Source organism: Poecile atricapillus, chromosome 2, assembly GCF_030490865.1.
Source record: "Poecile atricapillus isolate bPoeAtr1 chromosome 2, bPoeAtr1.hap1, whole genome shotgun sequence".
In the NCBI taxonomy this organism is placed as follows: Eukaryota; Metazoa; Chordata; class Aves; order Passeriformes; family Paridae; genus Poecile; species Poecile atricapillus.
Window position 1 is genome coordinate 319,673 of NC_081250.1, and position 13,905 is coordinate 333,577.

The 13,905-nt window shown below is 51.1% G+C and overlaps 2 protein-coding genes across 3 annotated transcripts in view; one reads left to right on the plus strand and one right to left on the minus strand.

Annotated features, from left to right (window-relative positions):
* The window catches only part of SMARCD3 (SWI/SNF related, matrix associated, actin dependent regulator of chromatin, subfamily d, member 3), a 78,443-nt gene extending 66,803 nt beyond the window's left edge, over positions 1 to 11,640 (minus strand). The window contains exons 1-2 of one of the 2 annotated variants that reach the window (XM_058832991.1): positions 11,565 to 11,640; positions 8,001 to 8,181 (exon numbers count right to left, since the gene is read on the minus strand). The gene's annotated coding sequence lies outside the window, so the exon portion shown is untranslated. Of the gene's footprint in view, positions 1 to 8,000; positions 8,182 to 9,386; positions 10,622 to 11,564 lie in introns of those variants that run through there. The other variant, XM_058832990.1, reaches the window with a different exon arrangement.
* Positions 10,168 to 12,371, plus strand: LOC131576714 (collagen alpha-1(I) chain-like). The gene is made up of 4 exons (XM_058833677.1): positions 10,168 to 10,266; positions 10,329 to 10,778; positions 11,202 to 11,663; positions 11,736 to 12,371. Exons 1-4 carry the CDS (start codon positions 10,168 to 10,170, stop codon positions 12,369 to 12,371), a joined length of 1,647 nt encoding a protein of 548 aa, XP_058689660.1.
* The last annotated feature ends 1,534 nt before the right edge of the window (positions 12,372 to 13,905 follow it).

Consider the following 13,905-nt stretch of genomic DNA (forward strand, 5'->3'; position numbering starts at 1 on the left):
CAGCGTCCATCTCTCCTCTGTCTTCGGCACCAGCGTTCCCAGGACTGTGCAGTCAGCAGGCTGTGTACCCTGGAGGGCCCAGGGCAGCAGCACAGGGCCGGTTGCTGCTGTGTCCCCGAGCTGTGCTGTGGGAGCAGCTCGGACACTGTCCTGGCAGTTCCGTACTGCCCCTCTGCGGCCGCCTTGGCCGGCTCCCAGGACAGATCCTGCAGCACGGCACCTTCGTGGAGCTGGGATCTGCACTGCAGCCAAGCAGGAGGAGCAAAGGAGTTCCCTGGGCTGCAGAATTCAGTGCTCACTGCACTGCTGCTGCCACCCGATCCCATTTCACATTCTCCTCCCTCACCCAAGCCCTGTCCTCATCCTTCTGAAAAGACTGCACTGATACTTAAGATTTGAAATTTGAGGGGGACTGTCAACCAAAACAGGGGCCTGCTGCTCCAGACACCTGATGTGGGGAAGGAGACACAGCTGGAGACTGGGCTTAAAGGATCGCTGGATACCACACCTCATAAGGGGCAAGCCTGGCAGCTTCTGGCAGCAGAGGGACCCCTTCCCCACCCTAATTCCTCAATTTATTGAGTGAATGCAGTGCAGTGCCCTAAGAGTGAAGGGGAACACGGTCCACTTACTGACTACAGAATAGATTTACAGAATCATTTAGGTTAGACAAGACCTTCAAGATCATCAAATCCAACATATGTCCAACACTGCCAAGTCCACCACTAAGCCATGTCCCCAAGTGTCATGACTACGTATCTTTGATCTTCCCTCCAGGAGTGGTGACCCCGATTCTTCATTTCCTTGAAAAGCCTGTGCTGGGGCTTCAGAACCCTGTCAGTAAAGAAGCATTTCCCAACAACATGAGCCCCTTCCCTCTCCGCCTGTCCCTGTTCCCTGGGAGCAGAGACCACCCCCACAACTCAGGGAGTTGTGCAGAGCCACAAGGTCCCCCCTGAGCCTCCTTTTCTCCAGGCTGAGCCCCTTTCCCAGGACCCTCAGCCTCTCCTGGTACTCCCAGACCCTTCCCAGCTCCATTCCCTGGACATGCTCCAGCTCCTCAATGTCCTTCTTGTCATGAGGGGCCCAGAAGTACCCCAGGACTGGAGGTGGCTCAGCAGTGCCCTGGGGCTGTGCCCACACCAGTGCTGGTACAAGTCAGGTGCCACTGGCTTCCCACACACCTGGGCACATCTGGCCTTATGTTTGTCTAACAACAAACTCCAACACCCACAATATTTTATGCTAGTTTTAAGCCTGTTGCCTCATAATTTCATTACATGTCTGTATGGTCTGTAAATCCTAAATCCATTTGTGCTTTGCCTTTCCTCAGGAGGCTGATTATCTCAAGCACTTTTACGTTTAAATACAATTTCTCTAAAGAATTCTCACATGCCTACCCTGATGGAAACCTCTTCACCTCTCACTATCCTAGTAACTTTTTCTAGAATTCTTCTAGTTCTACTAGTCACTGCGTCTTAAGGGATACAGAACTCCATTCTCTCTTCAGAACATAGGAGAGACATAGATTTATGCAATATTCCAACAGTAACTTCAGCTTTGTTAATTAATTTCCTGTAATATCTAACATCGAATTTTCCATTTTAGTGACTACTGTTAAACTTGTGTTTACAGAAGTGGTTAAGTTTTAAGCCTGTTTTGCTCTTCTCCTAATCCATATCTCACAGCAAGAAATGAGTAAGTACTCTAGTGATTTTAGCTAGAGCTAAAACCACCACAACTCACTATAAAGATGCCAAGATTTCTTTCCTGAGTCGAAAGAGATAATTTTAGCAACAATGTGGCTACATTTGGTAGGTTATTTTCTTTATGCACTTTACTTATTTATTCCAACATATGATCATCCAGTTTTGAAATACTCTTCCCCAATCCTAAGAGATAGATTTAGGTTCTACTGCACCAAATAATGTCACATTATCATCTAATTTTGTTGCTTCATTATTTAGACCTTTGGAAATAATTTATCATATACTGAGCACCAATGGGGAACAAAAAAGGCACAGAAACTCAACATTTATTCATCCTTCTACAGCCACCACCTTCAGTAACTCCCAGTGTTCCAGGGATTGCACTAATCTAGCTAAGACCTCTTGAAAGCTATGCCTAGGTTCCTAAAGGCTCATCAGTCAGCAGAAGTCTGCTCTTGGGCTTTGTTGCCATTTTCTCTTGACTAACAGCCTAACAGTGTCTCTCTTTTTCTGTAGGACTCTCCCATTTTTTTATTATCCCCTTTGCATGGAGAACCTACTTGACTGCCTGACCTTAATGAAGAAGAGGTGTACTCTTGCCTTGCAGGTACCCTTACATTTCCTGGCAAAATCCACCAGGAAGTGCAAATTGCTGCCCCTGAGGAAGAACAACCCCAGGCATCAGGACGTGCTGGGGCCACAGCCCAAGTGCAGTTTGTCAGTCACAGACCTGAGTGGAACACGAGGCAGCAGCAAGGGCAGGGAGCCTGGGCTGCTCTGGCCACAGTGACAGGAGGAGATCCTTCCCCTCACTGCAGCATGAGGAGGCCACAGCTGGAGTGCTGCACCCAGTGCAAGAGAGACATGGACATACTGCAGAGTGCAGACAAGAGCCATGAGGATGACAGATGGGCTGGAGCATCTCTCCTGTGAGGAAAGTGCTGCTGTGAGTGCTGGTACTGCTCAGTCTGGGGAAGGCTCCAAGGGGACCTTATCGATGGGAGCATGTAAACAGGATGAAGCCAGGCTCTTCTCAGTGGTGCCCAGTGACAGCACCTGATGCCACAGGCACAAACTGAAACATGAGAGAGATTCCCTGGGCACATCAACAAATAGTATTTTACAGTGAGGGTGACAGGTTGTGCAGAGAGGTTGTGACGTCTCCCAGCTTGGAGATATTGAAAGGCTGTCTGGACATGGTCCTGGGCAACCAGTTCTCCTTGATGACCTCCAGAGGGCCCTTCCAACCCCAACCATTGTATGAGTCACTGCTTTTTCTTACTGCTTACCAGGAGTTTTCTTTATTGACTATTTCCCTTATTAGCTTTCATATTCTTTAGCAACCTGGCTGAGAGCCATTTTCAAAACACTGAAATGCAGTATGCTGACAAGCCCACTTTTATTTACATGACCTATCAAAGAATTCTAATCCTAATAAAACAGGGATACAATGGACAATAGAATAAGAACATAGCAGACCCATGGCACGTATGTTTGTCTCTACAGAAGACATGCTGACTCCTTACCTGCAGTGGCACACTTACACACCAAATCTTCAAACAGAAAACAGCACTCCACTAATTACAACTTTGTGTGTAACTTACATTGTTAAAGATATTAATAGGTGAGGATACCTGCAGCACTTGACAGAAGCATTTGCTCAGAAAATAAAATTTGAAGGAGTTATGAAAAGCCTGACAGAAGACATTACAGAACATGGTATCAATCAGTACTGGCTTTTTATCACACTGCAGCCAGTGATGGTCACATCTGTAAAAGCATACAGCAGAATTATAACCATACAGATAATAGAAAGACTAGGTACAAAATAATCTTGTTATGGAGAGGAACTGAAGCAGAGTGCCTGTTTGTATTTCAGAGGAGGGGGGAAACATACAGAATGGAAATTGTCACTGTGATAAAAGGAGCATGTTATCTTGTAACAGAAGAACTTGAGCATCACCAACAAAAATGGAGGACTAAGTTCAAAATGAATGGAATGTTTTTCATGCAAAATAGCCAGCCTGAGGCACTAATTGATGCAGAACTTGCCAAGGGACACTGAAGATGCAAAAAGCAGTAACTAGATAAGGAGCATCCAGTTTTCTCGAACTTGTAAACCACTTGGCAAAACCTGTATGTGTCAAAAGTCCACAAGACACACATCACCATTTACCAGAAGATGGTGGAGACTAAAAGAACCTGACAGTCCACAGGAAAGTTCTGAGAGCAGATGTTTCTCAGGGCACACTGCCTTGGTCCCTAGCTGGTCTGTGCACATCCCAGGGAGATCTAGGCATGCTGCTCTAAGCAGTCCACACCGGTTCACTTCCTTACTAAGACAGGTCTGGATTACCAAGGACAAAACTGGCACAAGAATTACTTACAAACCACATACAGACACCGTTGGACCAGAGACTTTCATTCATACAAGAACGCTCAGTATTAAGAGAACAAGCAGAGGGGCGGGCACGGCCTTTAATGCTTCAAATCCTTCCTTGCCCCAAGTCAGCCTTGATCTGCCAAAACCCTTCTTAACATATGTTTGCCCAAGTTTTTAAACCCTCCACTGATAGAAGCTCTACAAGGAGTATATCGCATTTGAATTTCCAATGGTTAACCAGCTTGTCTGGTTAAAAGGTATAAGGCTCACAGTAAGGACCAATAGAAATTAATTAGTGCTCAGTAAAATATGGGTGTCACATGATCCAAAAGTTTCTTTTAGCCATAAGATCCATTAATGTGTAAACAACCATGATCAGTGCAAATCAACATCTGGCTTCATGGCTGGTGTTGATGCCAAGGCTTTGGCTTCTCCACTCATGGGATGCTCTTTGATGAATACAGATTACTAAGGAGAGACAAGATGCACCATCAGCCAGTTCCCTGAGGACCCTGGCACACATTTCATCAGCTCCCATGGACTTCTGTATCTACATGCTCTTCAGATGGTCTAGGTCCCAATCTACTCCTACAATGGGCAGGATTATTACCCCTGTCCCTACCTTGAGATTCTGGGACTCCAGAGATTCGTGAAGAGCAATTACAAGTGAAAACTGAGGAGGAAAAAAGCTGTTGAGCACCTCAGCCTTCTCCATTCCATCTCATTTATTGTGTGAACAGACCCTGGCCACGTGGGCTGCCATCCCAGAAACAACCTGGGCTGATCCCACAGCACGGATGGCACGTGGGGGGGATTACTCCTGTCAGCTCTTGACCTCACACGTGGTCCACAGAACAAGACAAACATGGATCTGTTGCAGCAAGCCCAGAGGAGGCCACAGAGATGCTCTGAGGGCTGAAGCCCCTCTGCTCTGGAGATGGGCTGAGAGAGAGGTATTCAAGGGTATTCAACCTAGAGAAGAGAAGGCTCCAGGGAGATTTTCTTGTAGCCTTTCAGTATTTAAAGAGGGCTTGTAAGAAAGACAGAGAGAGACCCTTTACCAACTCCTGTAATGCAGGACAAGGGCAGTTTTAGATTAGACCTAAGGAAGACATTTTTTACAATGAGGTAGGTGAAACACTGGAACATCATGAGTAGGTGATCTGTGAAGGTCCCTTCCAACCCAGACCATTCTATTCCTCTGTGACCCAGTGAATGAGCTTTGTACTTTTTCCTGCAACTGCTCAGATTGGCCCCTGTCCACACAGTGTGATCAGCCTGCTGGCCCACTCAGTTACTATGTGGTTATCCCTGTGATCTCAAAGAACAAACATGAATAAAACCCATTAAGTAACCTTCCACTTTGTCCTCTCTCTACCATGAAAGTGGAAAGCTTAAAAATCTGCATGTAACATTTTAAAATCTTTCCTCACTGGTCTCATAGCTGCAAACACAGCTCTTCCATTCCACACAGACACCACCTTTAACCGTAAATTCTGCCGTTGCCATGAATCATAGTATTTTGCCAGGGGAAAATGACTGGTTTAAATCTTTAAAATTAATAAATTTATATATTTTCAAAATCATACTTTGTTGGGCCTTACAGTTTCACCAAGTGAAGTCAAATTTCTTTCACATCATAGACTCATAAAACGTAAAGTGGCTGGAATGGACTTAAAGATCATCTGGTCCCAAGCCCCTGTGCCCTGGGCAGGGACAGCTCCCACTAGACCAGATCATTCAAGGCCTTATCCAACCCAGCTCTGAGCGCTGCCAGCGTCAAGGCATCCACAACCTTCCTGGGCAGCCTGTTCCACTGTCTAGCCACCTTCATAGTAAAAAATCTCTTCCTAATACCTAACCTAAATTTCCCCTCTTGCAATTTGTACCTGTTACTTCTTTTCCTATTACTGCAGTTACTAACAAAGAATCCCTTCCCAGCTCCCCTGTAGCCACTTCAGACACTTCCACACAACATTCTCTTCTCCAGACTGAACAGTCCCAACTTTCTCAGCCTGTCTCCATAGGGGAGGTGCTCATCAAAAGCATATTTGCAAATCAAAGGCCACATGCTGAAAAGTTAAGTTTACATGATTTCCCACTTCAATGCAATAGCTGTACCTGTAAATATAAAAATATATAACTGGTAAATTGTGTTCTTTGCAGTTTAGGATCTTGAAAGGAGCTGAACTACCTTTAAACAAGTAATTTTTAACATTTTATTCACAGGCAGAGAGTAAGTGTGCCAAATTTGGGGGTAAAAAAGGTAAAAGATACAACGTGGAATAGAATCTTACACTGACATTCTTGGAGCAAATTCCTCAGTCTAGCTAAGGCCTTCAAGCTAGCTAAGGCTAGTTCCATTCAGAGAGAAATGCTTCTATCCCTTGCCTTGGGCACTGATCACAGACAGACACAGACACCACCTCTGTACCACTACATGAATGCAGAGTTTTGGTTCTTTTACATGGAAGGAAGACTGAAACAGCTTTCCATAAAATTCACAAGGTTCTTGTCCAGCACGGAGCTGCCAGTGCTCTAAAATACATCCAGGTACAGAAATGACAGTATCATTGTCACTTCCACATTTCCTCAGTGAATACTGGGAACAATTGACAAGGGCATCTCAATTCACACCTCACTTGATGACCACCAAGGAAATCAAACACACCTCACTTGATGACCTCTGAGGAACATTCCCTGAACAAGACCTATTAGCCAGTGTCTACATTATGAAAACACTATGGAGAACAGAGTGCAACCTTGTGAGCTAGATGAAAAAGTACATAAATTGTAGATACCTGCTTGTTTCTGTGTACCCAGGACCCGTATTTCTATAAAAATGCAAAACCTGGATAACTCCCTTGGTATAACACCCAAACTCTTAATTCTTTACAGTTTAAATTAAGAACCATTCAATTCTTCCAGCTGCATATTTCCAGAAAAGATAAGCTCCTGGAATGCTGTTCAATTCAAGGAGAGACCACCAAATTCCAGGTGTTTGCCCAAGCACTCTGCTTGGAAACCACTGTGGCACCACTGCACTGGATGAGGAGATAGCAGTGAGTGATACAGAGAATGGAATGTTAACATTAGCATCTTCTCTTCACCAGAAAACTGAAGGAGTTTTCATAAGTAAGCCTTTCCAACTCCAGTGAGAATTGTTATAACTTAGGCTGTTTATTCCCAAAGCAAACTTGCATGCATTTCTTCTACCACACAATTTACATGACCAGTGAGGTGACCTGTGCAGGCTGGGAAAGGTGAGAAGTCACCAATCCAGGTGTGGCAAAAATTGAAGTCCCCTACAGGCATGCTGTGTCAACAGCTGGGAAAACAGACAGGTAACTACAGGCAGATATTCACAGTGGAAGCAACAAGAAGAATGTAACTAATGGCAGAAAATGAAGATTTAAGTGGCAGATTTGAGCACCTTATCATGAAGATGACCAGTGCCCATCCAGCAACAGCAGGGACTGAAGAAGTCTTCCTAGCTGGGAAGAGCAAATTTAAATCTACACTAAGAAGCATAGGAACCCCACAGATCAATAACCACCTGACAAGAACTAATCATGTTTACTTGTGGCAAATGGAATAATGAATTACCACAAAGAATACCTGCTACTACTCCTCCTCCTCCTTTTAGCAGCTGTATCCTCCAATGTCACTTCCTCTGAGCCAGTCCACTCTGCCAGATCAGCACCTTCCTATCACAAAACTATCACAGAAGTAACTGGCTATTCAAATGAGCAGTTTCTGTCAGCAGCAGCAAGCTGGCATCTTAGGACTTATTTCACAATATAGTATGTCCACATGCCCATAAGGCAAACATTTTCCATCCCCAGTACAAAGCACAGACACATTCTTCCTGACTAAAACAGGTCCCTTTTCAAAGAGCTAAAACCTACCTGTACCAGACAAGGCAGCTGAACACCTGGAGTCACATCTGTGTAGACCAAGAGGAAGCAAGAAACTTATCCTGTAGCTGGAGAAGGAGACCACATACTATGTCATGATGAATTAGCAGGAGATGTTCTCATTGACCTTAAGCTCTAAGACAGCAGGCTGAGGATGCATTCGGATCCAACTCTGAAAAGAGAAAGTACATACTGGGTTGAGAGGGAAGTAACATACAATAAAAATAACATTTCCTAGAACAGAATAAACCCATGTGACACTTCATAAGCAGCACAACTTGGGGGGAAAAAAGAGCGGGGAGAAGAACAAGAAAGGGAAGATAAGGCAGACATAGCAGTTTGGGACTTCTCTGGAGACTGTGCACATAGGTAGATGTCCAGGCTGCCAGGACAGCAGTTTTACCCAGGTACTGACCCATCCATGTGGGCTCTTCAATTTCCCCACAGGACCCAGCTTGTATTTGTGGAGTCTGGAGAGAACACGAAGGTCACCGCTTATCCATAACCTGTCAAAATATTGAGCAGACCTGATAAGAACCAGAAGGTCGGTAGGATCGGAGTGGACCCCTGGAATTTGCCTGTCCCAAGAAGCAAGGGTATCTTCCCACACAGATGTTCTCAACCTTGGGAAGGCAGGCTAGTTTAGGAACATTAACCAAGTCAGCTTGTTTTCATCCTTAAAAAAATCAACTCTTTAAAGAACTCAAAATCAGCTCCTACCAGAACAGTCCAGCATTTTATCAGGCACCATTAGCTGGCCCAGTGGGATAGGGAGCATGTGGCAGACTGGAATAATTAATGATCTTATAGATTTAGGGCATAGTCAGGCAGCTTCAGTGTCTGCATGCTGTAATAGGTCCCAAAGAAGATGAACCAGGCTAAGAAAGAAAAGGGAGCTGTTCCATGGGAAGAGCTGAGCCCTGCTGCTCCTGACAGCTCTGTACTGCAGCTGATGAAGAAAAGCAGCATTACAGCAGAACGGGCACACAGCATTCTCAAGCATAAGCTCACACCTAGACATGCAGATAGAAACAACTGCTCAAAGAATGGATGGGCAAGAAAGGGAAGTATGAGTATTGCAGTGCCAGGCTGGGCAGTGCCAGGCAGCATGACTGGGTAACTCCACCAGGGACAGGACCAAGGCTCTGGATCTAGTGGGGTCAGTCAAAGGGAAGAACAAAGGGCAAAAAGAAGATAATGGTGAATTCTGCTTAAACGGAGCTGTAGTCAAGGAAGGACAGAGCCCAGGCACACAGGGGCTGAGGCAAACACCGCAGTGGAGGCAGCGCAAGTGAGAAGGGAGAGTGCGTGAGGTACAGAAAGGAACATTACTGCAGCACTGAGGAAAGGAGGAGAGCAAAGACTGAGTGTCCTCACCCTGCCTTAGGGGCAATGCCAAGCTGTGAGTTCCTCCTCACAGACAGCTCAGGGGATTCAGCAAGGGAAGACAGGCTCGTTTTGCTGGCGGTGTCCCCATGAAGAACAGCAGATCATTGATTGCTCCTGAGACAACACCAAGGAACTGATTATTTTCAGAAGCTGCAGGACTTCCTTGAATGGGTGGTAGGATGAAGTCCATCTCTTCAAGAAGGGCAGTGCTGACAGCACCAGGCAAGGACAATGCACACTCTCCCAGATCATGCTAACTGGCGAATGATGTTGCTTGCTCCTCAGTCCTCCATTTCAGCTCTACCTCAGTTTTTCCCAGCAGCAACTTGCACTCAGGGATCTTCCACAGGCCATGGTGATGGAAGAAATGGAGAAGAGTTTAGGCTTCAGGGAACAGGAGGGAGGGAAGGAGCAGCAGTCTCCAGCAGCAAACTCCTGGTGCCAAAGTGAGATGGTTTGCATGTGCGGGAAGTCAGGAGATATTCCAGAAGGCCATGCGGAGCGTCAGTCTCTCACAGACACGGATCTGTTAGTCCTGAGAAAGTATCTTGGACCATGTATCTCCCTCTGAAGACAAAACTGAGGGGCATCTTAGAGGCAGCAAGTCAAATACTCTTTTTCAAAAGCTGCTGGGTGAAGGCTGGTTGTTCCTGGAGCACCAGAGACAACAGTCAATTAGATGCAGGGCAGTGCGGGGACGTCTCCAGGGACAGGGTGTTAAGAAGAGAAGGCTCCTCTCCAGAGGATGCATGGACCATGTCAGGGCAGGATGGGCAAATCCAGAAGAGTGACGGTGTCTCCCTCGGTAAAGTCAGTCCCTGCTAAAGGAGACCCTTGCGAGGGGGCCTGCAGCTCGCATTCGGGAGCGGTAAACGAGCACTGGGTTCCCCCTTTCTACCTGTCTCTCCGAGCGAGCCGCGTTCCTGCAAGGCAGCAAAGCCGCCGGGGCTCGGCGTTAGACGCGCTGGGACACCCGGCGGGGCCGGCCGGGCGCGGCACCGCCTGAAGCCGAGTCCGCGGGGAGGATCAGGGAGCCCGGCGCAGCAGCCGCCGGGGTGTTCCAGCCGCGGCTCCACGAGGGAGCGGCGGCGGAGGAAGGAGGCGCCGCCGGGCGGTACCGCGGGTCCGCCCGGACTCCACCAGGCTCCCGGCCCGGTGAGCCCTGCGGGCAGCACCCGGGCGGGAGCAGCAGCGGCGTTGCCGGGGTCCGTGGGTCCGTGCCCGGCGCAGGGGTACCGCCGGGGCAGGGCCGAGCCGGAGCGCGGCCGGGGCGGGGGGGCCGCAGGCGTTCACCGTCCCGTCCATGCTCCGCTCCCGCCCGGCCGCCCGCGCCGGGGCGCCTGCGCGGCGCTGCGGAGGCGCTCAGGGAGCGTCTGCAAAGTGCGTCTCGCCCGCCGCGCCGGGGGACACGGTCCTGTGCCGGGGGACACGGTCCTGTGCCGGGGACACGGTCCTGTGCCGGGGGACAGGGTCCTGTGCCGGGGGACACGGTCCTGCGCCGGGGGACAGGGTCCTGTGCCGGGGACACGGTCCTGTGCCGGGGGACAGGGTCCTGTGCCGGGGACACGGTGCTGTGCCGGGGACACGGTCCTGTGCCGGGGGACAGGGTCCTGTGCCGGGGGACAGAGTCCTGTGCCGGGGGACACGGTCCTGTGCCGGGGGACACGGTCCTGTGCCGAGGGACAGGGTCCTGCGCCGGGGACACGGTCCTGTGCCGGGGACAGGGTCCTCTGCCGGGGGACACGGTGCTGTGCCGGGGGACAGGGTCCTGTGCCGGGGGACACGGTCCTGTGCCGGGGACAGGGTCCTGTGCCGGGGGACAGGGTCCTGCGCCGGGGGAGCCCGGCCCGAGCCGCGCTGCTGCGGCAGGAGGGCGGTGCAGCCGCGGCCCCTGCCCCGCTCCCAGCCCCGCGGGGGCGGCGCGGCGCGGAGCTCCTCCCGGGGACAGGTGGGTGCGGCGCCCGCTCCCTCCAAGATACGCGGGCCGCTCCGGCTCTGCCGCCTCGACGGAGCTCTAGAGAGGGGCGGACTGGCTTCAGGTGCCCCGCCGCCACTGCTTCCGCCGCCACAGCCACCCCCTTCTCTCCCCACCAGCACCCCGCACCACCGCCGGAGCCCCCTTTCTACCGCAGCCCCCCAGCCACGCACTCACCGTCCCGCACTCACCGCCGCCCCCTGCCGCCCCCGCCACCGCAGCCCCGCTGCTCTCGCCGCGCTCCCGGGCCGCCGCCGCAGCCTCCGCGCGCTCGCCAGCGCCGCCTGCCGGCCCCGCTCCGCGCCAGCCCCCGCCCCGCCCGCGCCGCCCGCGCCGCCACCGAGCGGGGCTCGCACCGACAGGCACCGAGAGGGGCTCGCACCGACGGGCACCGAGCGGGGCTCGCACCGACGGGCACCGAGCGGGGCTCGCACCGACGGGCACCGAGCGGGGCTCGCACCGACGGGCACCGAGCGGGGCTCGCACCGACGGGCACCGAGCGGGGCTCGCACCGACAGGCACCGAGAGGGGCTCGCACCGACAGGCACCGAGAGGGGCTCGCACCGACGGGCACCGAGCGGGGCTCGCACCGACGGGCACCGAGCGGGGCTCGCACCGACGGGCACCGAGCGGGGCTCGCACCGACGGGCACCGGACCGGGGCTCGCACCGACGGGCACCGAGCGGGGCTCGCACCGAGAGCCACCGGACCGGGGCTCGCACCGACAGGCACCGAGCGGGGCTCGCACCGACAGGCACCGAGCGGGGCTCGCACCGACGGGCACCGGACCGGGGCTCGCACCGACAGGCACCGAGCGGGGCTCGCACCGACAGGCACCGGACCGGGGCTCGCACCGACAGGCACCGGACCGGGGCTCGCACCGAGAGCCACCGGACCGGGGCTCGCACCGACAGGCACCGAGCGGGGCTCGCACCGACAGGCACCGGACCGGGGCTCGCACCGACGGGCACCGAGCGGGGCTCGCCGAGAGGCAATGAGAATTCCAGTGGCGATGGGGACGGTAGTAGCAGGATGAGAGAGGAAGCAGGCCAGGGGAGCTCTGAGGCACGTCCAATCCTTCAAATTCAGAACCGGCCCAGAGCTGCGATCCGCTATCCGCACGCTTTCCCTCGTGTTAAGGAGCTGGTGGCTCCCGGGAGGGTTGAGGGTACTGGGCCTGGCAGGCTACGGGTCTGGGGTGCAGTGTCAATTGTAACTGGAAAATGAAAATTGCTTCTTAAATACCCAGGGGATATTTGTGACGAGCACTTTTACAGAGCAATTATAAAGAACCCTCCGTGTGACTTGGCAAAGCTCTGCAGACCGTGGGGATGACGAGGGAAGTTTGGACAGTATGAGCACTGACAGTGGATACTTTGGGGTGATGCTCCAAGGAGCTGTGAGGAAGCAGTGAAAGGACTGTGTTCCACCAGCGAGGGGCCAAACAAACCTGACAGCTTCACATGCTCAAAAACTGTACAAGTCTAAAATATGAAGTAAAATATTGTAAAGATCACAAGGTGGATTTAAGTCTCAGTAGGTGTTTTTAAGGAGGGACTAGTACACATGCTTTTGGCTTTTTCACTGCACTTTGTGTCCCACTTTCAAGCTTTTTCCTACAGTTATTTGTACCAGCAAAACACTGTTGCAAATGGAAATTGAGTTTCTGTGGTACCTGTCACCAGAAAATTGTTCCTTTGAGAATCCATGAGCAACGGTTCAGCATGCATGCTGAGAACATAAGGTAAGTGCCAGGAAAGAGTTAGGAGTGGGAGAGGGTGACTGCCTTGGCTGAAGTACAGGTCTAGGGAATGGTGAGGCTGGGGACAGTGGGGCACAAAAGCATCTGCTATAGAGGGGTTCAGCCCACGACTCCCGGCTTGAGACCAAGCTGGAGCCAGCACTTGCACATGCTCTGCAGTGCTGTACAGAATATTTCACAATGGATGTGTGATAAGGCAATGCTCAAAGCCAAACAGAAGACAGCAAGCTCCTATGAAAAGAACTCTTTGTGCAGGAGTTGAGAACAGAGGAGTATGCTGAGCAAGAATACTTTGCTGTAGCTGGGGAAGTGTGCACCTGTTAATGAGAACATCCTGTCCTCTATCTGCTCGTCTTATCTGACCAACAGCAGCTCCAGAACTTCTGTGAAACAGCTCAGACCATCTGCAAGACCTGGGTTGCACTCTCCAGTGCACTGGGAATTGGCTATGCAGCACTTTGGGGTGAAGCAGCTGGTAAGCTGTGACTGAGTGGAGGACCTGCCCAGACAGAGCTGAACTGCTGCTCAGGTGTGCCCCAGGGAGCAGAGGGGAGGCCACACTGGGCAGATCCCCCAGGGGAGATGGGCTACTCATCCAGATTGCATGGCAGAGGCACATAATTTATATTCCAGTCTTGGAGAAGACTGATGGACACCATGATCAGATATAATATCTGAGTTCACAGCATCTGGGTTTGGGTATATTTGGTTTTTTAAGTATACTTGTTAATTTGGGATAGAGTAGCAGTTCTGCACAGATGAAAAGGTGG